Source organism: Adiantum capillus-veneris, chromosome 11, assembly GCF_014529385.1.
Source record: "Adiantum capillus-veneris isolate H3 chromosome 11, ASM1452938v2, whole genome shotgun sequence".
NCBI lineage: Eukaryota > Viridiplantae > Streptophyta > Polypodiopsida > Polypodiales > Pteridaceae > Adiantum > Adiantum capillus-veneris.
In genome coordinates this window covers 40,223,419-40,248,545 of record NC_140941.1, presented here as the reverse complement: position 1 = coordinate 40,248,545, position 25,127 = coordinate 40,223,419, and the positions used below count along the sequence as shown (strand labels likewise).

Below are 25,127 nucleotides of genomic sequence, written 5' to 3'. Positions count from 1 at the left end.
GCATAAAACATAAGGTCGTCGGAGTACGAACGGTCAAAGGATGACTCCTCTGTAGAACTGTCAGAAACCAGGCGAAATCATGGTTTCTTTGCCTTTTTCTTGCCCTTTCCGAACCTTTGCTTTTTGCTTCGCTTTTTGTCTTTTTTGTCTTCCTTTCTCGAATCAGAAGAGCTAGAAGAACTGTCAGCAGAAGAAGAAGAATTGGGTAGTCCTTCAAATCGTACACGCTTCTTCTGCTTTCTTGCAGATGCAAAAGAAGATTGACGGCCCAAATAACCAGGGTAGTCCGTCCCCTTCTAGCGCTTTTTTCACTTGCTTTTTGGATTGATTGTTCGTGTCCAAAAGCCGACTGATCTGTGTCTAAACCACCTCCTGTAATTCTTGCTCTGTAAACATCCTCGGAGAAGGAGGCTTCTTGATTGCCGGTTTGATGGGTGCTTTTGTCGCTTTCTGCCACTGGGTGTGCATTTCTGCGATGGATTGCTGAGACAAAAAATTTGCAAACTCAAAATCCTTCGCAAATTTAATCATCTGCTTTGTGCACTCGTCAACTTGCTGTCCACGTTCCATCTCTTGAAGGTCGTACTGAGTAGGCCGAGGTGGCCCGTACTCTTCCTCTGTTAAGTCGTCAAAATCTTCTTCGTGATCTCCTCCCGCATTAGCAGATGCAGAAGAAGTCGATTGATTCTTGTTGGAATCCATAAGTGTCACAAGAAAAGGATCGGATTCTCGGTAGTAGAGAAATCGTCCGCCCTCTAATACCACTGTAACAAACTTGGACAGCCCAAGTCTAGATTCTACCACGACACAGCAAAGATTAACTTTAAAACACTTCACAAAAGACGACACGGCCCGGGATAGTTCCGTGCCAAGAGGTAGGCCCCAAACACTGGCACCCCTTTCGGTATTTCTTTTTATACAAATCTGAGTGCAAAATACAAGGGAGTCTGCGGGAACTCACACTCAGACTTTGCGTCCAGATGCTCTGAGTAATGAGGCCCTCATAGCCTAATTTAGTGTTACAAGGGATGCCCAAAAGCAGAGCTCCAAAATCTCAACTCAAAAGCATTATGCCCAAAAGCTGGCCAGCGTAATTTGCAGAGATCCGTACGGACTACCACGTCAGCAAGTCAGTGCGGTTTACGAAAATCTGTCGCATCAACAATCAGAGCAATTTGTGGGGGTCCGTACAGTCTGCCACGTGTCAGCCTATTGGCGCCTTTTACGGGCTACCGCCACGTCATATGTGTCTTAGGGCTTGCCACGTCACCAGTTTGTGACACAATCTCTTTTCATGTGACCTTTAGTGTGACACTTGAACATCTTCCTTCCTTTCCATATTCGGCTCGTTCTTTAAGACTTAACCAACCTCCTACTATTACTTGAGAAGATTTTTTATCAAGTTTCGACATAGAGGTTTCTTGAGTTTTAGCCTTTTCTTTATTATCATTGTTAGGTGAATTTTGTGCTCTATGTGTAGTGGAGATTGAGAAGGAGAGATATTGTGGTTAGTACCATTGTTCTTACCATTTTGCTTATTTTGTTGGTTCTGAGTGATACTTGACTTGTTCTCCTTCGGCTTATTTTTGTTGTGTTTCATTTCTTGTGCAAGAGCGATTTTGACGGTGTCATTGTAGTCCTTAGGGTGAAAGACTTGCACATCGTATTTGATGTACTCGTCCAAACCAAAGAGGAAAGCTTCCTTGCGATCCTCATCCGACTTACGCAATTGAACACCAGTCTGCAAAATACGGTTAGCAAAAGACAACCCCATTTTGCTTGAGGCCTCTCCAATCCTCTTTCAATCGATCAAGGTACTGCGGTGGCATAAAACGAGCTTGAAATTGTCTTGGATGTCGGCCCAACTATAAGACAATAGTTTGCCATCCGCAGCATGCTCAAGATGCTCGGCCAACTGTGCCTCTTGCCAGGCTTGATACCAATTAATGGCACCACCCGACAAATACACGACAACAATCAAAACTTTACTCTTGCTGTTTTTCTTGTTAAGCATTAAGTTGATGCAACCAAGAATAAATCAAAGAAGCATTCATCTTACTCAATTTTTCAATGATTGGATTGTTGGAGTCGTCATCTTTACCTGGTCTACGTGATGACTTGTCGACCTCCTTGAGTAAGTCACTCTTCGAGGATATCACTTGCAAGACCAATTCTTGCATGTGTTGGTCTCGCTGTGCCTCAAGCTCTAGCTCCATAGCTTCCCTCTTTTCTTCAACTACTATGCGTTGAGCTTTACAGGCCTGCTCACACTCTAGCTTCATAGCTACTGTCCTTTCTTCAATAGCTACACATTGAGCTTCACATTCTCTTTCTACAACCGTTCATTGAGCCTCTTGATGTAGCATCATAGACTTTACCAAAACCTCCATAGAATTTTGTGCAATACGTGGCGTAGATGAGAACAGAGGAGGATCTAGAAACGGTCCTCCTAGTGTAGGGACTTCTTCTTCTCCAATTCCACTCTCATCATCCTCATGCAAAGTATCCATCCTGCTTCTGGAGATGACCATGCAATGACTACTAGGTACTTGGGGTAATGGGGCTCCTTGGGTACTTGAGGGTTCTTGGTACTTGGGGTGCTTGGGTACTTGGGGATTCTTGATACTTGGAGTCCTTGGGTACTTGAGGGTTCTTGGTACTTGGGGTGCTTGGGTACTTGGGGATTCTTGATACTTGATATCGATTGCAATCTACGTTCAAGAAGGCTTTTCTCTTGCCCAACCTCAACTCCTTCCTACTGTGCACCCCTTGGCGGCCTTGCGCTCACACCAAGGTTGCTTTTTCCCACCTCACGTCGATTGGCCTACCACAACGTCCAAGGTCTGCTATCAATGAGGAATGAGTAAAGAGGAACAAGGGGAGGTTGGACAAGCCCTTCTTTTCTGAATTACCTATCACTCTTCAAAAACACAGATTAGAGAGATCGACACGCCCAAGTCGTCTTGGTTACATGCAATCTCAGACAAGCAAATAAAAGTCTATGGTTCTTTTATGGCTTAATGCCATCAAGACAGAGCGATGAAGACGAGAGCGCTCCTGATGCACGATGGACTAAGGCTTGAGTGGCTAATAAGTCCAGGGCAAGGATACGGAGATTCTTGAGAAAATAAATCTGAGAGAGGTTCTTTAGGTTCTTTTCTTGAGTGATGACACCGAACACTGCCAAAGAGCTCTGATACCAATGTAATGTGCAACAAAAGTGATTGATGGTGAATGCTCAAGATGAAATCTTAAAACTGCTGGGCTGATGTACTGTCTTGGGCTGAAACACTAGCTGATCTGAGAACTGAATCTGAAAACGTTGGCCGATCTTCTGTCTTGGGCTGAAAACTGAAAAACATTGGTACTCTCAACTGGATCTGCGATGGTATGGCAAGGTTATGGATGAATCCTGAAAACGCTGGTGTTGATGGAGTGATCAAGTGGAAAAAGGCGAGAGATGTTGAGGTACTGCAGGTACTTGGTGCTGGTAATGAGGGTATTTACTTATGCTTGAGATGTAACCTCTAGGGTCACTTATATAAGGAATTAAAGCTGGGTTGCGCAGTCCCATAAAAATCCCATGATTTTATAATTGTTGGCTGAAATGTCATTGATAAGTTGATGAGCTACTAATAAGAGGTGCTCCGTACGCAGTTATTGCCTAGGTAATGCAACTTGTATGGGAACACTCCGAAGTGCCTACACCTAGCAGACATTGATTGTGCTCATGTGCAATCAAAGGGTATGCAACTAATCTAAATGTCTAGACATGCACATCCTGCGTACAGGCTCACAAGGGTGCCATAACACTTCCTAGGCTATACTAAAGCCTAGAATTAGGAGTTAGCTTGTCCAAACGCACGTAGGGTTAGATGTGCATGTGACATATGTCATGATGTACTAGCTTTCAACCCATTCAAGCCTTATTGTCAAAGTCATCCATCTAACGACTCAGTCTTCTTGTGAGAGCCAATTGTCTTCGCAAATTCTCTTTTTCTATTATCTCCTTTTAATCAGCTTGTCTGGAGCTACCTTGCAACCCTCACTCTTGTCCCCCCCCCCCCCCCCCCCCCTCCCCCTCCCCCTCCCGCCCAACCCCTCGGCATCCACCCGGGGGTCTCCATGATGATGTGGCATTTTGGTTTTCACTATCCTAAAACTTTCAATTTTCGTTCTCGTTTCCGTTTCCCATAAAACAATACAATGATGAGGTGGAGGGCCATTGATCGAGACCTAGTGCTACTCTCTCTGCTATTATAGATGTGCGCCAAACCATGTGTAAAGTATATGTTGATGTATGTTGCATTAAATGGACAGGGAACCAGTTTCCAAGCTATCCAACAGGTTTTTTCACCACCCACGGTACATCCTATGTATTTCAGGGGCGGATAAATTTTTCAGAGCATGGCTGGTTATGCGCCTGAAAACAAGCAATATATGCCAGGAACAATGTCTCTCTCTCTCTCTCTCTCTCTCTCTCTCTCTCTCTCTCTCTCTCTCTCTCTCTCTCTCTCTCTCGCGCGCACTCTCACATGGTATCAAAGCTTCAGGCTCTTCATGTTATGGCGCTTCTGCATCAGGCTATCCTCCCAAGAAGATCAGATCAGCCAGCATTTTCTGCAGATCTACCACTGTTTTGCAAAAGCCAAGCAACCGATGAAACTTGGAAAGTTTTCATCGCGCAAGACCTTCTCCACCTGCGTTTTTTGCTCCTACACATGGCGATCACTTCCTGGCTGCCAGCGCTACACTTCTGGGACATTTCTGTCGCCACAAAACCCTCTGCTCCATCTGCGTTTTCAACCAAATCTGCGTTTTGGGACAGCCAGGTCTGCGTTTTCAGGACAGCAGAGCAGCATTTTTTGCAACAGAGGGGAAGCGCTAGCCATACCCATTCGAATCTTGCCTTTCTTCCCGGTTTTGCATGCGGTGCATTGCTGGCGAGAATCCTCTTCATCTGCTACAGATTTCAGCCATACATATCTGCTGTTTTTTCTCTGTTTTCAGCCCTCCGACGGCTGTGGACATAGAGATAAACCCTCCCTACACCCTTTGCACCGCTCCGGATCCTGCCGGGAGCATACGAGCACGCTGAAAATTGCTAGAAAGCAGCGTTTTCATCACCTCGAAGTTGCGTTTTTGGGTGGACAGCAGCCTCTTGGTTTGTGTTTTTCACAGAGGATGAAGTTACCTCCTGCCAGGACACCATCCAGTGGTGGTCCGTGCGGTCTCTCAGTGACTGTTGCAGTACACGGTATTTTCGACATCAGCTTGATCATACACTGGCGTACGATCCTTGGGAGATCCATTCATTCCAGCCATAATTCGGCGGTTGCACACTCCAGAGGGGGTGGTGACTTGTGGTTTGCTATGGACACACCTATGCACTCATCAGAGGAGCTCACACGAGATATGGCCATGCTCATGGCATATCGGATTCCGACATTCCCAGAGAAGACACCAGCATCTTGGGTGGACACACACTTACCACTTGACCTTGACACATCAGATCACTTGCTTACACAAGAGCATCTACATGGACTTAGGGAGAGGATCTTGGATCTCTTCTTGGACAGGTTCATTGCTTGGATCTACAAACCGGAGTGGGACTTCAGTTCATTGGACTCTCTTGGAGAGTTTACCCGCGAGACGTGGGAGATCACGCATTACGTGACTACATCCGGAGTCACCCAGAGCTTGGCTTGGATGGTAGTGCAATTGCTTTTCTACACTCCTAATCATTTGCATTGCTACCTTCAGAGTTGCTCACCCTCGGTAACCTTAGAGCAGACTTATCCCTCGACCTGGGCAGTAGGCCACTCCCAGCTCATTCACATTGAGAGCCACACGGAGATGCGGTTTGGTGGCGTTGGCGCAGGCTCTGTTTTGGTTGACACCGGAGGATTGGAGGCAAGACATACAGGTAAGACAGTGCATACAGATTGGTCTCGCCTTTCCTCTTCTCAGAGAATCTTCACAGCGCAGACTGCTCAGTCTGGCTTCCCTGCTTCATACGAGATGATCACGGTGCAGACAGATTGGTCTAACCACACCTCTTCTCAAAGGTCCTTCACAGCGCAGAGTGTTAGAGTCTAGCTTTCCCCTCATCTTGGATTACCCTATCTACTGACAGGACACCATCGTAGTTTGTGCGGTCTACCGATGACTGTTGCAGCTTACGGTAGTTTCTACAGTGCAGTCTGTTTAGTCTAGCTTCCCTCGTTTCGGAGGACGTTTACCGCGCAGATTGCTACATCTGGCCTTCTTGGAGTTTTACACAGCTTAGCCACCTGGCCACACTGGGTTGCAGGTTCATGCATCGACAGGCTTCCGGTCATGCTCATGACCGTTTTTGGGCTTCCCCATTTTCTCCAGACGGTTTGACTCCAGACACCACAGATCCTATTGAGTAGGACACTTCTAGATCTATTGGCACTTCTTTTACGACAAGGAGTTGTTTTCACACTCAATTCGGGACCTTCTCGCAGTATCTTCACCCTTTATCGGCAGAGTACAGCAGTTTGCTACACAGCTCGTGACGACATCACACCATGGAGATCTCTCGGCGGTCTGGACACCCCAGACTACTGATACACTCATGGAGTATTGTCCTTCAGTGGACATTGCAACAGACATCTTCATCAATTGCCTCACATCTTAGGCTTCACGCGGTTTGTTCAGCATTAGGTGTTGAGAGGGGGTGTTTAGACTTACACCACTCTGCTGCTTCACATAGGTCTAATGCATACTTGTAAGGCTGGTATGTCTTTGAGCTGGCCATCCATAGTCTAGGTTGTACCTGGTCTGGCCGCCCGAGTTTGGGGCCAAGTTTGGGGCCAACCGTCCATCTTGTTCGGGCGCCCTCATATATATTTATTTTCTTGTTGAGTCGTGGGGGATTTTATCTGGCATTGCCCTACCTCCCCTTGGGCACCTATTTATAGGGCCAGGGGGATACCCACTTCCATCATACTGATTGTATTGAGGGTCTTCTGCTCATGGTGGTCATGGGGGGCTGATCCCCCCTCTCCCTACACATAGCGTTTGTCTCTCTCTCTCTCTCTCTCTCTCTCTCTCTCTCTCTCTCTCTCTCTCTCTCTCTCTCTCTCTCATGCTTCCGCACACACGCACTCTCACAATGAGATGGCCACACAGCTAGAACTCAATGATTGAAACACTATGTTCAATGGACTGATTGAGGAAATGACTGCAGCATTTCGATCTCGAGAAATCTATGGACATGATCGCAATATGGGATTAGTTAATCCAACATCAATGAGACGTAATCGAGGGCGCGTACAATTCTTTCAAGAGGGGGGTATGTCACAAACTGATAACGTGGCATGACCACCCAAGCTGCCGTACAAATTTTTGTGTTATGCTGACAGCTGATCATGTGGCAGGCTGTGCAAAATTCAATTGCTTTTTGGATAATTTTCTTTTGAGTTTCACTGCTTTTGGAGCTCTGCTTTTGGGGCATCCCTTGTAAGAATAAATAGACCCAAAGGGCCTCACTCTTCAGAGCATCTAGACGCAGAGTCTGAGAGCAGAGGTCCCCTCGGGTGTTGTACTTTGCTCAAGTAGTAATATAAATATAAATACAGAAAGAGGCACTAGATTTTTGGGGACAATACCTCTGGGCACGGACTCTAATTTTAAAGTGTGTGAAAGTTGTGAAGTATTCTAAGTGATTCTCTCGTGTCTCGTGCCAGATTTCTAACTTGGGGTGGCCTAGTCTGTAACAGTGGTCTAGGCACCCCTAGAACTGCCTCCGCCTGTGGCCCCACTCTATCGGGCGTAATTCAAAGTTGAGCCGCCATTTCGGGTGAAACGAAGTTGGCCTTGGCTCCTCCGTCAAAGAAGATGAGGGCTTCATGATCTCGTACTTTGCCCCATGCGCGGCAAGGTTCTGTGCTTCCGTCCATCTGATTCAGGTCGGTTTCCCATACCGTTTGTTACCATATACATGCGGTAGTGATGTGTGTGAACACACTTAGGACCGCCGAGGCATTTATTTACTCACTAGGAGGCCTTTTCCCCCGTGCATTGTATATACGCCCATCACTCTAGGGCTATCTAAACTTTCCATTGCACACTGAGTAATACAATCTGTTGTGTGCCTTGAGCTTCCTTTGTCTTCTCAAAGCTGTGTGTGTTTTCCTACAACCCTAATTCCAAGAAGTGGTATCAAAGCAGGTTGTGTCCTCCCGGCGGCTTAGTCGCCAGCAGCTCCAACACACGCTTGCTCACTTTCTCCGATTTCCATGAGCTTTGGCAAGCGTCAGCAGGTCGACAAGTACTCTGGGTAAGCTCGTAGAGTTAGTCTGCTCAGATTTCTGATTCGGGCTCATTTTTGGCCTCCGTCTCCACAACAGAAAGTACAACGCAGGCTATTTCGTCATTTTGTGCAGAATTTCTGTCACTTCCATTTTCAGCATATCAGGTCCCTTACATTCTTCTATGGTTTGTGCTATATAGCACATATTGTTCCTGCTTCGTTTCCCCTCTTTTCAGGCAGTTTTCACATCAGGTGCAGGCATTCGCCATGGCTAACAACAACACATGTGTTCAAGATGTTTGCTACAGAAGACAAACTGGATTGGGACAATTACCCAATGTGGGCTTACATGATGCAGCATGTCCTTGTGTCAAAGGGTGTTTGGAACATTGTACACGGCATTGATGTATGTCCTGGTTCGAAGGATGTGGGCGATGTTGAGGATGTTGCAGGTCTTGGTGGCAGAATTGTTGTTGTCATAGCTGTTTTTCCTACGATTGAGCAAGCTCGTTGGGATGTAAAAGATGCACAGGCCCATGCATTGATTGCAAGCGTACTGTTACTTCTCACATTCGTTCAGCGAAATCTGCAAAAAAGGCTTGGGATACTCTGACTAGTCTTTATGCAAGTCACAATGAGGCAAAAATTACATTGTTGCATAAAGAGTTGGAGTCAAAGATTATGCATGAGGAAGATGACATGGACACTTTCCTTGTTGGCGTCAAGGATATCAATGAGCAACTTACTTCTGTGGACGAAGTCATTTCTGACAGTTCCCTTATGCAGACTGTTCTTGATGCTTTGTCAGATTCTTACCAGCTAGTACTTGGAGGACTAGACAACGTGCAGTTGAACAGGCCCTTATTGCTGCTCAAAGAAAGGTGGTAACAGCAATGTAACCACTTCTCATGGTTCCTCTGCGAGTGGTAAATCATATGTTCCTAATGCTTCTGCTGGTAGCAATTCGTCTGGGAATTCTGATGATAAGGGCAAAAAGAATATGCGTTGTCATTATTGTAAAGTGAATGATTACTTCATAAGCAGTGTCCTAAGTTGAAGGCCAAAGAGGCTAAGAAGAAAGAGGTTGGTTCCACTACAAATGCACGATACAGCCCACGACATAAAATGCCAGATGCAACAATTTCATCATCAAACGTGAGATCATGTAATATACATGTGTCATCTACAAATTTGACTACAAGTCCAAGTCTAGCAAGTACAGATATAGACAAAGGATTCTTCTTGATCCCAGGTACATAAAGTGCATCAACAAGTGTGAAAGAATTGCCATTCACAACAGTCAGCACAATCTTTTCAACTCCCTTAACAAGATAAGAGGAGTTAATGTGCTATGTAGCACCACTATCAAAGTACCACACTTGAGCATTGCAGCAACTGACAAACATGCATCATGGACAAAAGGATCATAAGTGCACTCTGCACTAAAAGCCCATTCTACATCAACAACAGCATCACAGTCTCCTTTCATAGAAGACTCAACAATAGCAGAGCTCACTTTGTAGGTCAAGTGTGGGCAAAATTTTGCAAATGCAGTTGTGGATTATAAGGCTATTTCAATGCAAAACTTTGGCATGCACATTTTGGACACGTGAATTTCTTCAGTATGTTGCATTTACATAAATCTGATATGGTTGCTTCTTTGCCACCTCTTAAAGCAATTGTCAAACATGTTTGTGAAGGCTATATTTTGGGTAAGATACAGCGTTTGAAGTTTCCAAAGGATGGTTCAGTTAGGGCCACATACAGGTTGCGGCTTGTGCATAGTGATGTTTGTGGGCCCATGCAAACTCCGTCCTTGAGCAATTACCTTTACTTCGTGACTTTCATTGATGACTACTCCAGGCATGCATGGGTTATCCACTTAAAGTGAAGTCCGAAGTATTTATGTGCTTCAAACAATATCTGGGTATGGCTGAAAATGTCTCAAAATGTACTATGGACACCCTCCGTCCGATCGAGGAGAAGAGAATATGTCTCATGAATTTAATGCATCAATGTACAATGCCTACACGCCTCAACAAAATGGTGTTGTTGAAAGGAAAAATAGGTCCCTTACTGAAATGGCACGATGTATGGTCAAAAGTCAAGCTTTGCCGGATTCATTTTGGCTTGAGGCCATCATGTGTGCCACTTATGTACTTAGCAAGTGTCCTACGAAAGCTTTGCAGTCTATGAGTCCATAAGAAGCATGGCATGATAGAAAGCCTTCAATTGAGCATATGCATGTTTTTGGTTGTTTGCCATATGCTTTGGTGCCACAAACGCAGCGAAGGAAATTGGATGATAAGGCTGTTAAATGTTTTTTTATTGGTTATAGCGTTGAAAACAAAGGTTACAGGTTGCATCATCCGCAAACAAAGCGTATCCTTGTCTCACGGGATGTTGTGTTTGTGGAAGATTCTGTTCAGCCCTTGTTGTCATGTACTAGAGACAATGATGTAAGCGCACAGAACATTTATGACACTTTGTTGCCTCTTTTCAGTGGTGGAAGTTTGAATGTGAATTCCAATGAAGCAAATGTACAACCTATGGGGGTTTCTCACAATGTTGTAGATCAAGCTATTATTGATGCAGATGTACGTGATATACTTGATAAGGAAAGGACTGAGAATGTGACAGTAAATTGGATGCACCTTTGTCTAGTCGTACTCGTTCAGGCTCTCCATACATCTTATGCATCGGATTGTTATGCTTTGGTTGTGTCTAGTTTATGTGATGTTGAAAAACCTCTTTCTTTTGATGAAGCACAGAATTCAAAAAATTGGATGGCTGCCATGGAATCTCAATATGATGCACTTATAGAAAATGACACATGGACTTTATGTGATTTGCCACTTGGCAAAAAGGCAATGTACAAAGTGGGTTTATAAGTTGAAACGCAAGCAGGATGGTGAGATTGATCGCGATAAGGGTCGACTTGTTGCAAAAGGTTATGCACAGCAAAAAGGCATAGATTATGAAGCAAATTTTGCTCCCACTTGTCGTATGACTACTGTGCGTTTTTTATGTGCATTGGCAGCTCATTTTGGTTCGGATGTACATCAATCTGGCATTCTTACTGCTTTCTTGCGTATAATAATACCATACATTCCTCAACTGGTAATGCTCCATTCGAAATCATACATGGCAAGCCACTCTTACTCCCTATTCTCGTTACCAAAGAGAACATCTTTGCCGCAGACGAATTTATGCGAATTGATACTACCTATCAACAAGTAAAACAAGCGATTCTTCGTACTCAAGAGCAGCAGAAGTGAAAAGCAAACAAGCACAAAGGGAATCTCGATCTGGAGAAAGGACAATATGTCCTACTTAAGTTTGAGAAAGCTAGATTGAAAAAGCATATCGGAAAAGGGAAGGTTGTTAAACTTTCCCATAGATTTTACGGCCCTTTCAAGATTACAGATAAAGTCAATGAAGTGACTCTTACATTGGATTTGCCCTCTCATTGGCGCATCCATAATGCTTTTCATGTAAGACTCCTTCGACCGTATGTTGGTCCTCCTCCAGTGGCTCCAGTACAAGAAGTGTTAAAAGTTTAGGCATCTCAAGTGAACTGCCCAATGTGATCCCATTATTTAGTTTGGCTTTTAGGTATTTATTTTACTTATTTGTCAAAGTCTTGGGTAGGGCAATTTACTTGGATTGCTATATAAGCAACCCCTTGCCTCCATTATATACACATTCAATTATTCATTGCCAAGGTTGATTGGTTCAAGAGACTCTCTCTCTCTCTCTCTCTCTCTCTCTCTCTCTCTCTCTCTCTCTCTCTCTCTCTCTCTCTCTCTCTCTCGCGTGCTACCTCCCCTTGCTCTCTACGCTTCCACATCGTCGACTTTGACATGGTATCAGAGCAACTCGGTGTAGCTCGGTGATTCTTGAAGCCCTTGGCGTCGAGAAGCGATTCCAGAGCAGAGAAGAGAACCTCGTCGCCGGCAACTCCTTATCCTCCTATGCTCCCAACGTTTTAAAACGCTCCTGTGTAGCGGCGTTGGATTCCCTCCCTAAGCTCCTGCAACGGCACCGGATTCCCTCTCATCTCCTGCAAGCATTCTAAAACAATGGGCGTTATTGCCCCTGCCGGCGCCGGTCTCCCCCACACTGCTCCTTCGAGCGTTTCAAAACGCTGTAAACAGCGACAGCCCCTGGCAACGCCTAGCCCTTGAGTCTGCGTTTTGAGATGCCACAGGCAACGGCGCCCTGCCCCCTCCGATCTACGTTTTAAAACGCCCGCCATCTCCTGGCCTTGCAGCATTGCAGCCGACGACATCTTGAAACGCCTGCTGCGACGGCGTTGTTGTGTAACCGTCCTAGGCGACCATTGGGTGGCCCTCTTTGACGTCGACAATCTCCTCACTACTATGCTGCGATTTGAAACGTTGTAAGCCAGTAGCAAGGGCTACCTTTGACTCCCAAGAAGGACAAAATCGACCAAGAATAGGAGCCGCAAAAATCTGGGAATTGCTAAGGAGGGGAACAAAGTGGAGATTTGCGAAGTGGCTTGTGAAGCGGCTTGGGAGCAAAGTTTTGGAGGGTCGGCCTTGCGGAAAAGCTATTAAAGGAGAGGCTTGGGAGACGAAGAGAGGCGGATATTGAAGTTGCTTGGGAATTGCAGAGGAGTGGATTGACTTGGTAGTCGAAGAGTTGTGGAGCGGTTTGGAAAGGGACGAGGAGAGTGGAACTTAAGAGAGGGTTTTGTACCCAATCTTTGGAGCGGTTTGGGAATGCCGTGGAGCGGATTGACATCGGCTTGGACGGAACTCTCAGCCCTTGTTATGCACAGTTTATTGTGGAGCTTTGGATTTGTTCAAGGCCTACCACAGGGCAAACGTGCGAAGCGGCTATCGGTGATAGAGTTTCAGATTTCAGAGAGGGATAGCAGATTGTGCGGAGCCCATTGCGTGTGGAGTTCCCTTTGCGGTGGAATTGAATCGGCTTGGATCTTTCACGGCTTGATTTATACGGCCATTTTTTGGAGTGCGAGAAGGTACCCGATTACCAGATCTTGCAGCTCCAAAATGGCCTCCCCTTGCTCGAGCACCCGCGACGGCATCGACCAAAAACAACAAGTGGCTATGGATAACGGATCTTGCAGCTCCAAGCGTAGAAACCAAGGGGAGTGAGCAAGAGAGAGAGAGAGAGAGAGAGAGAGAGAGAGAGAGAGAGAGAGAGAGAGAGAGAGTCTCCTCAACCAATCAACCTTGGCAATGAATAATTGAATGTGTCTGCAAAGGAGGCAAGGGGTTGCTTATATAGCAAGTAAAATAAATACCTAATAGCCAAACTAAATAATTGGATCACATTGGGCAGTTCACTTGAGATGCCTAAAGTTTAACACCCTCTCTGCAGCTCACAATGGACATCAATAGTGAGACCAAGTCGATGAAGAAGCTACCATGGACACCCCTGCACCGGCCGGGATACTGGATACACCTCGGTGTTGCTCTCCTCAACTTTGTACCTGGAAGTAATGCCATCTTGAGCATTGGTTGCCTTTGTAGAAACTTTGAATTGTAGACCATACTACGTCCAATAATTTCCATTTGTGAACTGTGAACATATCACGTCCAAAATATAAAACTCCAAGATAATGAACTATGGAATACATCCTGTCCTCCATTGAAGCCAGAGAGCAGCCCCTTGCGACATATGTGGTGGCCTCGTGCTCCCATTGTCTACAACAAGGGTTCTCACAACCATAGCTAGATTTTGGTAAAGATTCGCCGCGCGAAGTTGCAGTAGGCACTCTCTCCGTAGAGAGCGGTGGCTGTAACTTCTGTGTTTTCAGCCCCTAATCACCTCGATTGGGACTGTTTTCAGCAGAGCACTCTTAGAATTTCACTCCACTCTTCTTATCCTACGCCTACTCAACTTTCGGTGCGATTCCATCGCGAAGAAGGCCTCCGTTTCGGCGTAGGAGTGCGCACAGGTAAGAATTTCAGGTTATGTACAGAAAATTACAGCAAGCATGTTTGTGTGCATTTTGCTTGTTTCTCTCTTGAGTTCGATGCATGAATATAGCGGAAGATAGACTCTCCACTGTGAGAGCTTCCAACAAGCTTTTTGGAAGATAAACTCTCCTGGTGAGAGCTTCCAACAAAGCTTGCAGAACAGGGGAAGTCCTCTTAGCAGAAAGAGAGTGGAAACGCTCTCTCAATCAGTAGTCTGAACATAACCAAGAAAGAAATAGAGGACGGGCGTTTGCCCCGTTCTTGTGCTTGTAAAGATTCTCCCTTGGTAATAAAGATAATCTCTTTATGGGGGGGACCAGCCCATCTTCTCGTCCCCAATGAAGTGTCAAGCTCTCTCTCTCTCTTTAGATCATATTCTTACGCTCAGAGCCATTATTGAGGAAGGAAGAGCAAGCGGGAGAAGGATGTATTGTTGCTTTGTGGATTTTCGGAAAGCTTTTGATACAGTACCAAGGGCCAGATTGATGCACAGAATGCAAGAGTTAGGGGTCCCCAAAGAGATTATCTGGGGGATCATGGCCTTATCCGGGTCAGTAATTGGTTATGTACGTACTCCAGAAGGGGATTCCGACATTGTTCATTCCACCGTTGGAGTAAAGCAGGGATGCCCACTGTCCCCTACTTTATTTGGTATGTATATAGATGAGGTATCAGATTACATTGATAGAGAGGGTGACAGAGGTGCTCAACTTGCAGGGTCATGGATCCCTTTGTTGTTGTATGCAGATGATATTGTATTGATAGCAGAATCACCAAATGGAATGCAGAGGCAGTTAGATGCATTACATAAATTCGCGGAAGACAGCGGACTGTCGGCAAATTTGGGTAAAACCAAAGTTATGGTGTTTAACACCACACCGCAGTGGGTTAGGAGATCGGCACCTACATTTGCATATGGCCAGGATACAGTAGAGTACACAGATGCATACACATACCTTGGTGTGGTATTTACAGGACCGAAGTTTACTCTTAAGAAAGCAGCGGATGCTAGATTGTCCAGAGCCTCTGCGGCCTTGGGAGGGTTGGAGAGGACGTGTTCACAAGTGCAGTTTCAGGAACCACGAACAAAACTTTGGCTCTTTGATACTGTGGTGGCTTCGGCTATGCTTTATGGGGTCCAGATTTGGGGACCATCTGTGGATCAGGATAATTGGAAGTCAATGGAGAGACCTTTGGTATCTATGATTTCCCGAATGATTAGAGCCAAGGCCTCCGTACCACACGCGATTACCCGAGCGGAACTAGCTACCCCTCCGATAGACATTGAAGCTCTTACCAAATCAGTGTCCTTTATACACGGTTTATGGGATACAAATAATTGCCGATATACTAGATTGGCCCTCGAATCCTCTCGACAATTAGCAATGAAAGGAGATACATCATGCTGGTATGCACAATTGTCCTCGTGGTTTCAGAGACACAGGTTCAGTATGGAAAGATTACCCCCCTTCCAATACTCTCTTGAGGCTCCATCACTGGCAATCACACGAACGGAGATTAATAAAATCATCCGCCAGGATCTTATACAGTTGGGCACTAAGAGGACATGGGTAGACCCTACACAAGAATTGGGCACGAAGATGGCCGACTACAAAGAAAACTTCCTACAGATATCTGAAGATGGTTTTGTGATTCGCCCGAGCTACATGGATACCCACCTGTCTCATGGTTTGAGATGTGCTATTGGTCAGATTCGTACATCCTCACACCATCTGGAAATTGAATTTGGCAGATTTAGGGGAATCCCACATGAGAGCAGAATTTGCAAGTTATGCGGAATGGAGCCGGAGACAGAATTACAAAGACAACCATGTCTTCCCCCATCATCAAGACGCCGACATCGACAATGAAGACAACCTTCATGCTCACGAACAAAAGGCTTGCACAATTGGAGAAGGACATGAAAGAATGGTGGATGGAGAGAGAGATATGGAGGGAGGAGAAAGCCACCTTCATCAAGCTATGGAACGAAGAGAAGGAGGACATGAGAGCGGAAATCCAAAATCTCAAAGAGGAGAAGGAGAGAAGGGAACGGGAGAACGAGAAGGAGAGGGAGAGATGGAGGAAAGAGCAAGAAGAGATGAAGGCACAAATCGATCTCCTTCATGCTTCCATCACATCCCTCACCCCCGAGGAAGGAGAGATTAAAGAGGAGGCTAAGGAAGCCCTCAAGGAGGAGATCACCAAAGCCCTCACCGCAAGCATTGAGGACAAATTAGAGGCCACCAAAGAAGGATGGGTCGAAGTGGTCAAAAAGAATATCAAGAAGGTAGCAAGAGAGGAAGCCCAAAAAGATGAGGTACTCATCGTACACACAACCATCGAGGAGGAGAAGATGCGACAAGCTCGCCGTCTCAATGTGCCAGTGACCGGCATCAAAGAAGAAGAAGGGTCTACACCCGAGAGCGATGGGAAAGCTTTATGCAAGAAAGTGGGATACAAGGAAGAAGAGATCCCTTTCTCCAAAGTTTGGAGAGCCGGCAAAGATCCAAAGAAGAGAGCTCTCATCCTCCAATTCGCCTCCAAGGAGTCTCGAACTTCTTTCCTCCGAAAGAGGGTCATCTTGAGAGGGCTACAAGGCCCCCCGATTTATCTTGATGATGACCTCACAAAGATGCAACAAGATCACCGTCGCGCGTGCATGCCTAGAGTCCACCAAGCCCGCAAAGAAGGGAAGAAGGCAGTATATCGAGATGGTAGGCTTATCATTGATGGCAAGACCATCGCATAGGGACTCGCGGCCTGTGGGACACACGAGGAGATTCATGTCACAGTTTGGAATTGCAATGGAGACCTATGGACACACCCAGAGAGACTTGAGGAGGTGATGAGAGGTCGAGACATCATTCTACTTACAGAGACACACGAGAGCCCAGAGAGAGGGTTACCACGGATACATGGATTCCAGTGGGAGTCTCTACATCGGGGATGTATGCGCCAGCACACCACTCGCGGCTCAGGAGGAGTGGCCATACTCTTTAGACAGGGGCTTCACAGCAGACTACAGATTGTTGCCCGGGACCCACAGGCCCGCTACATGTGGATTCGCCTCGAGCTCTCACGAGACAGGATCGTCTACATTGCCCTTTGCTACTTTGCTCCCACAGGCTCCAGATTCGCCCCTATTGAGCAGGAGTCACCGTACGCATGCCTCACGGAGGAGATTATGGAGTACTCCACACTGGGTGAAGTCTTCCTTATGGGAGACTTCAATGCTCTAATTGCAGTGAGCAGTGTGAGGCATATGACCACGAGGACCCAGAGGCACTACACACTCTAGATGAGGAGGCTACTATGAGAGATACAGCAGACAGAGCTCCAGTCACAGCCTACGGACGACATCTACTTCGACTTGGCTCCCAGCACCGTCTCGTTATTTATAACGGGATGGTCCAATGGCCCACCTCAGGGGGCCTGACTTGTATGCCACGTGGAGTTGCAGAGGGAGGGGGGAGTACAATCGACTATATTCTGGGACCCAGGGAGGCTACACACCTTATCACATCCTTCACCATTCCACCCATACCCATCGGAGCCGACCACACATACCTCTCTTTCTCCATCACCGGAGATACCATCCCACACAGCTCCACAGCACACACTCCACACACCACCATCCATTTCACACATGAGCTAGCCTCTCTTTACTCGGCCGAGGTCGAGCATGGCCTATGCCTCCTCCACCCATCCACACCACTCTCAGTTCTCACATCATATATCTCTTCCGTTCTCCACACTTCAGCTATTAGCTCTTTTCCACACACCACTCACACAGGACGCACTCCCCCCCCCCCGGACAATGCCTCAGAACCGCTGGTATGATGATGAGTGCAGAGAGCTATACCGACGCCTCCGTGCACGGCGAGCCTTAGGAGAGATCACAGAGAGAGAGGCCAGACGGCATATGAAGACGCTGACACGCCAAAAGCGGCGAGCATTCGAAGAGGCACAGGAGCTTGAGCTATACCGCCTATTCATGACCATGGATAGCGCGACGGCATGGCGCACCCTGCGCGAGCCACGTCCGACTACAACTATTGAGGATCCACAGATATGGCATGATTATGCAGAGCGACTTTATGAGGTGCCAGGGCAGCCTCCTATCCCACAGCCACACGAGCCACGCCCCACGTGCTCCTCCTTCTTTACAGCAGAGATGGTAGAGAGGGCCATACGCCGCATGCAGCACAGACGATCAGCGGACCATACTGGATTACAGAGTGAGCACATCATTTATGCGGCCTCCACTATAGCCCCGTTGATTGCACATGTCTTCAACCGGGCTATAGGGGAGGGCTTCCCAGAGGAGTGGACACAGCACACCATAGTGCCTATCCACAAATCTGGCGACACCCTGGACCCAGGGAACTACAGGACTATCATGATTGGCCACACGATGGCCAAGCTATATGGAGCAATACTTGAGGCACAGCTCAGCTGCTACGCAGAGATCGAGGGTTTACGAGCTCCAGGCCAGGCAGGTTTCAGACGAGCTTTCTCCACCACTGATCACATCTTCGTTCTGCGCTGCCTCATTGATGGGGCAAAGGCGCGGAAGAAGAGGCTTTACTGCTGCTTTGTGGATTTCCGCAAGGCCTTTGACACAGTCCCACGCGAGAGACTCTTCCAGCGCCTTCACAGCATTGGGGTACCAACAGAGATGATTTGGGCCATATATGCTCTCTACGAGAGGGTGACGGGTCGAGTTCGTTGCCTAGGCGGTTTTTCAGAGACCATTGATAGCACCATTGGTGTTAAGCAAGGATGCCCACTCTCCCCGACACTCTTTGGGCTCTACATCGACGAGATCTCCGACTACATACTACGAGCAGGAGGAGAGGGGAGCGACTTGGCAGGTACTCCGGTCCACATCATGTTATATGCTGATGATATTGTGTTGATTTCAGAGTCACCCGAGGCCTTGCAACGCCATCTTGAGGCCTTGGACGAATTCAGCACACACAGGGGGTTGACTGTGAACCTTGGCAAAACCAAGGTTATGATCTTTCACACATCCAGTGCAGTGAGGAGCGCTGCCACCTTCACAGCAGCAGGAGGACAGGTTGATGTAGTCACCTCCTATGTCTACCTTGGCATCACATTTGCCAGCCTACCAGGACCCTTCACTATGAGGCAGGCTGCTGCTGACAGGCTCACCCGAGGATATGCAGCTCTCACCATGCTAGAGCGGAGATGCCACCAGGCACACTTTCAGGAGCCCCGCACGAAGGGGTGGCTTTTCGACACCTTAGTCACCCCGGCCTTGATGTACTCGGCGGCAGTATGGGCACCAGGATTGACAACTGACCAGTGGACACAGCTTGAGAGGCCACAGGTATGTATGATCTCACGCTTGCTCCGCAGCAAGAAGACAGTGCCACATGACATTATTAGAGCCGAGCTCGCCACACCACCTATGGTTGTAGAGGCACTATTCCAGACAGTCTGCTTCATCCAGAGGATGAGAGAGCTACCTCCTGACAGACTTACTCGTAGAGCATTTGAGGCAGCTATACAGCTATCAGAGAGTGGGCATGAGAGAGCATGGTACTCACAGGTCAGAGCATGGTTTGAGGGACACGGTCTTGACATGGAGAGCCTACCACCATTCCAGTACGACCCCCACTCACCATATGTTCACCTCTCTCGCAGTGAGAGGAACTTGGTATTGAGACAGGATCTGTGGCAGCTATACACTAGGAGAGTCTGGGAGTCACCTGGCTTGGGGACGAGGATGCCAGAGTACAGAGACCAGTTTCTCACCATATTGTCTGGGGGGTTCATACAGAGACCACGCTACATGGACACATATATGCCACATAGCTCACGGGTGGCGATTGGTCAGCTAAGAGTGGCTTCACACAGGTTAGAGATTGAGATCGGGAGACATACTGGTGTTCCCAGGGAGGAGCGAGTCTGCAGAGCCTGCACAGAGGAGGTGGAGAGTGAGGAGCACTTTGTATGTAGATGCAGAGCATACACTGAGATCAGAGGCAGGTATGAGGCCTTATTCAGAGGACAGCCCACTCTCCGAGAGATCATGGACTCTCGAGATCAGAGACAGCTCGGACGTTTCTTACTAGAGATACAGAGCCATCGGGACACACTACTACAGCCACACACAGCTACACAGACAGAGGGGAGACAGTCGCAGCTCACAGACTTCTTTCAGAGGATTGCCGCCCCTCCCTCACCAGACACTCAGAGGGGAGTGACACTCCCACAGGCGGAGGTGAGCCGAGCTAGACGACGACCACGAGTCACAGGCTACAGGGGCGCGAGCTCCCACCACCGACAGATCGAGGAGATCCGAGCCCGGGAGCGCCGTGCCACTGAGGAGCGAGTGGCTCAGATGAGGGCCGACCCGACAGCTTTCATCCGGGTAGCCTAAGCACCAGACCCGCCCATGTACCACATCTTACATCCCCCCATTAGTACAGGATGGAGCTAGATAGCTTGATGCATTCTCATGATTGTACTACCTTGAGCATATAGACATGCATATACCCCTAGAGATAGAGCTCCATCCCTCCTCAGATACTCCACTACCTACATTCAGTTCAGTTTTGTTTCATTTGTCTTTCCGATAGACGGATGACATACACACCATGTACATTTGATTTGTCTCATAGGCCGATTTCGGCTTGACATAGACGTTAAAAATCTTTCTTTCTTTCTCTCTCTCTCTCTCTCTCTCTCTCTCTCTCTCTCTCTCTCTCTCTCTCTCTCTCTCTCTCTCTCTCTCTCTCTCTCTCTCTCTCTCTCTCTCTCTCTCTCTCTCTCTCTCTCTCTCTCTCTCTCTCTCTCTCTCTCTCTCTCCTGGTCTCATAGGTCATTTTGGCCTTTTGAAGACGTTAATATAACATATCATTTCATTTCTCTCTCTCTCTCTCTCTCTCTCTCTCTCTCTCTCTCTCTCTCTCTCTCTCTCTCTCTCTCTCTCTCTCTCTCTCTCTCTCTCTCTCTCTCTCTCTCTCTCTCCAATTCTCTTGGGTATTTGAAGTGCAATTAAAAGTCAGTTTACGCTTCCGTATTTTTGTGACACCCGTTTCATACCTATGAAACTCGTTTTGTACGTAAGTTTCATATGGACCTGGCAACAGAGGCCGAGCAGCCATTCTACATGGCAAGAGTCACCACCAGCCACCCCCATTGAGACGGATTATGGTTACCAACTTCTTTTTTACTACACAGCTGAGTAGGGATATTACTGGCAAATGCTGACAACTCCTGCTTCATTAACTTTGTCACAAACACATCGTTGGGGGTCTTCATCTTCAATAGGTGTTACCCTGGATAGAGGAGTAGCTCTCACCCGAGCGAGACACCCACGTCCATCGAGGAGGAGACATGGGCAGCCCAAACCACAGACCAATCAGAGCTATCATTGAGTGCCATCAGAGGTGTATGCCACTACATCTCAATGACAAAGACCTACCTCTTTCCATGAGGAAAACACTTCATAGAGAGAGGATTAGTTAGTGATTCCTTGTATGTTTGGACTACGAATGTAATTTATAGAGAGGTAGCTCATTTGCGCCTTCAGCTTTGGGCTTACGTTTTTGCCGTTAATATACTATTTCTTTCTTTCTTCTTTGCTTTTAAACAAAATAAACAGTTCGAAATAGGGAATCAACCACTGTAGGTTGAGAACAAAGTCGACTAAAATGATATCATGAGGTAGAAAAGGTTTTCTGCAAACCATTGGGGAAAGCATCCTGAGCTGTCGTCTGCCCAGCTTAACTCTACAGTTGCTAAGATTCTGAGTACCCATTCAGCAACTCCATACATCAAAACACATGTGACAGATGTGCCAAACAGCCACCTCTACATTCAGGGTTCCTGGAAGTGTGTCTATCACATTGTCTTTCTCTAGTATGATGAATGCACCATATCCTCATGTATACCAGTCTCTGGCTGCCTGTACACTGAATAAGCGCCTTAATGCGCTGCCAAAACTGACACCGAAAATACAAAGGAGTCTACCACCTCCACTTCATGAGCTCATCAAGTGAAGGTAAATTACCTCCTAGCCCATTTTGGAAGTGTGCACATAATTCGTCACCTAGTTGATGTAGAGCCCCAAGAGTGGGTGGGAGAGTTCAGAGCTGTGCTTCACACTGATTGTGCTAGTAATGAGAGCTGACAAACCTTCTATGCATTGTCCTCACCCAACCACCTTTTATACAAGGCCTAGATACCGCGTGCCATCTGTTATGATATCTGTATATAGTTTTACCGAGAACAAAAAACATGCACTCGCGTGTGTCCTGTGGGTGTCCTTTCTCTTGAGGGAAATGAAGTGGGAAGAGCTCCTGAGTACTAGCAAAGAAACGAAGTGTTTCATCATACCGAACAAATAAAAGAAGGCAAGAACTATGAAGAAACTTGTCCTACTGATGAACACTCTTTGCATCATTTCTCCTCATAAGGTTTGATCCAACAAAACTGTCTCCAGGCATGTAAGGCATTTGCACCTGTCTTTAAACAACACATAGACAGCTTGACCTTTGACCACAAATACAAACGCCTTTCACTCATTGACATACTAAGAAGTAAAAATGGGTGATTGAAAGAATGTTAGTTTGTACTTTGTCAAATGCAACATGAAAAAAATTGCCACTGTCCAGTCTACAATTGCAGTTGCAAGCACAGCACTACCTGAAACTTCCTGGATGCACATCTCCATACATTTGCAAAAACCTTACAACAAATTGTTAAACAGCTGGAAATAAAGACTCGTAGACCTTGCTAAGTTACACTTAAATACCCTGTCATTGGAGTCAGCCCTGGCATTTCCTTTGAAGACACCAGGTGGACAGTGAGCTGCCAAATCTGATGAGATGAACCCTGTCCCATCTGTGTGAATCAGCCGCTCACCATTTGCATCACAGATCACTTCACCACCTTTGCCCTGGTAAAATAGCTAATTTTCAATGTAAGATGTAACTTAATTGACATAAAAAACATAACAAAGTTGAAACCTTCCAACAACTTGCAAACTCTGACCCTGCAGAAGATGTCTTCAATTATTTCTACTTTTATATCTGAGGAGTTCAGATCGAGAATCGGTAGAGTTTGAGATAAGCACAGTTGAAGTCTGCGTAGAAGAAGAGAAACAGTACAATGTCTTGAGTATAGCATGCAGTTCATGAACCGCTGATTTATTTATAAACAATAGCTGACCCAAATGTAAATGATAGCTGACACAATTATAAACCCAAATCTACAAAAATCGCAGATAATAACAATTGCAAGAGCTGGGACAACCAAATATCCTAATGAGTGGAAAAACGGTGAGATATGTTTGGCCATAGATTTCAATCATCTTATTTACTGATCGATGAACAAACAAACATCTTATTTACTGATCGATCATCTTATTTACTTATTTCAATCATCTTATTTACTGATCGATGAATAACAAACAGAATGCTGAACAAAGATCACAGAGGGAGCTCTTTCAAAAGGCGCTGAGCCTTCACATAGAACATTGCAGATGCTGCTGCCAATATGCATAACTTACAGGTGGTTGCATTTGGCATAGATCTGCATCGCCCCAATGGTTAACGCTCTGAATATACTCCAAAAAAAAGAGTAAACAATAACAAACTGTGTTGCAAGGCATCCTTGAAATTGAGAGTAAGTGCACATCCGCAGTTTTAGTGGTCTTCTTTATAAGAAATAAGTCATTGTGGTTTAACCAAACCAGCAACAAGAACAATAATACAGGGCTCAAGCATCACTAGAGTAGGGATGGTAGAAAGCAGCCACATTAGAGGTACATACTCCAAACTAGATGCTCATTTGACAGCGTACCAAAGATCCATCATGTGACCCCGGTTGCTGTGAAATATCTGTCCTCTGCAAACCTACTCCCCAACAGGTTGACTAAGTCCTCCTGTCCCCTGAATAGACAATGAAAGCGGCCTCATATCTCATAGTATACTGGACAATGACAGATGTGATGTAACTCTGTCTCTGGCTCTATATGACACAACTGGCATATCTTGGCCTCTGTTGGTACTCTCCTAAATCTGCAAGTCTCAATCTCTAGCTGATGCAATGATGTGCGCATCTGACCAATAGCACATCGTATCCCATAGGATAAATGAGTGTCCATATAGGCCGGTCTGATCACATATCCCTCTTCTGTTAGTTGGAGAAGATGCTCTCTATAGGAAGCCATCTTCTTGCCTAGCTCCTGTGTCGGCTGTATCCATGTGCTCCTCGTATCTAGCTGAATCAAATCTTGATGTATGAGTCTAGTGATCTCTGTCCGCGTGAGAGATAGGGAGGGTGCATCCAAGGAGTACTGGAACGGAGGCAGTCTATCCATGTTCAAGCCATGTGACTGAAACCATGATGTCATTTGCCCATACCAGCATGCTGTGTCCCCCTTTCGCACTAGCAGTCGAGATGGCTCAAGGGCTAGCCAAGCATAACTATCTCTGGGAGGTCCCATAAATTATGCATGAAACATATTGATCTAGTTAGGGCCTCGGCCGCAAGAGGGGAGGCAGCTAGCTCGGCTGGAATAATCTCATGTGGCACTGAGGCCTTAGCCCAAATCACACGAGAGATCATACAAGCTAGAGGCCTCTCCATACATCTCCATCCATTAGTGCTACCAGATTTGCCATGATGGTCCACCGAGGGTCCCCAAATTTGAACCCCATAGAGCATAGCTGAAGCCACTAGAGTGTCAAAAGGCCACAGCTTTGTTCAAGGTTCCTGAAACTAAACCTGCGAACACCTCTTCTTTAGTCCTCCCAGGGATGCATAAGCTCTCGTCAATCTAGTTTCTGCTGCTGTCCTCAATGAAAACACCGGTCCACTGAAGACTTCCCCAC

General features: G+C 46.6%; 1 protein-coding gene across 3 annotated transcripts in view; it reads right to left on the bottom strand.

Moving 5' to 3' along the window:
• The window catches only part of LOC147447135 (putative RNA-dependent RNA polymerase 4), a 132,426-nt gene that overhangs the window by 61,777 nt on the left and 45,522 nt on the right, over positions 1 to 25,127 (bottom strand). For all 3 annotated transcript variants that reach the window (XM_086523026.1, XM_086523025.1, XM_086523024.1), the window contains exons 6-7: positions 23,284 to 23,374; positions 23,045 to 23,188 (exon numbers count right to left, since the gene is read on the bottom strand). In XM_086523026.1, the coding sequence (XP_086379152.1) occupies positions 23,045 to 23,188; positions 23,284 to 23,374 (235 nt within the window). The remainder of the gene's footprint in view (positions 1 to 23,044; positions 23,189 to 23,283; positions 23,375 to 25,127) is intronic.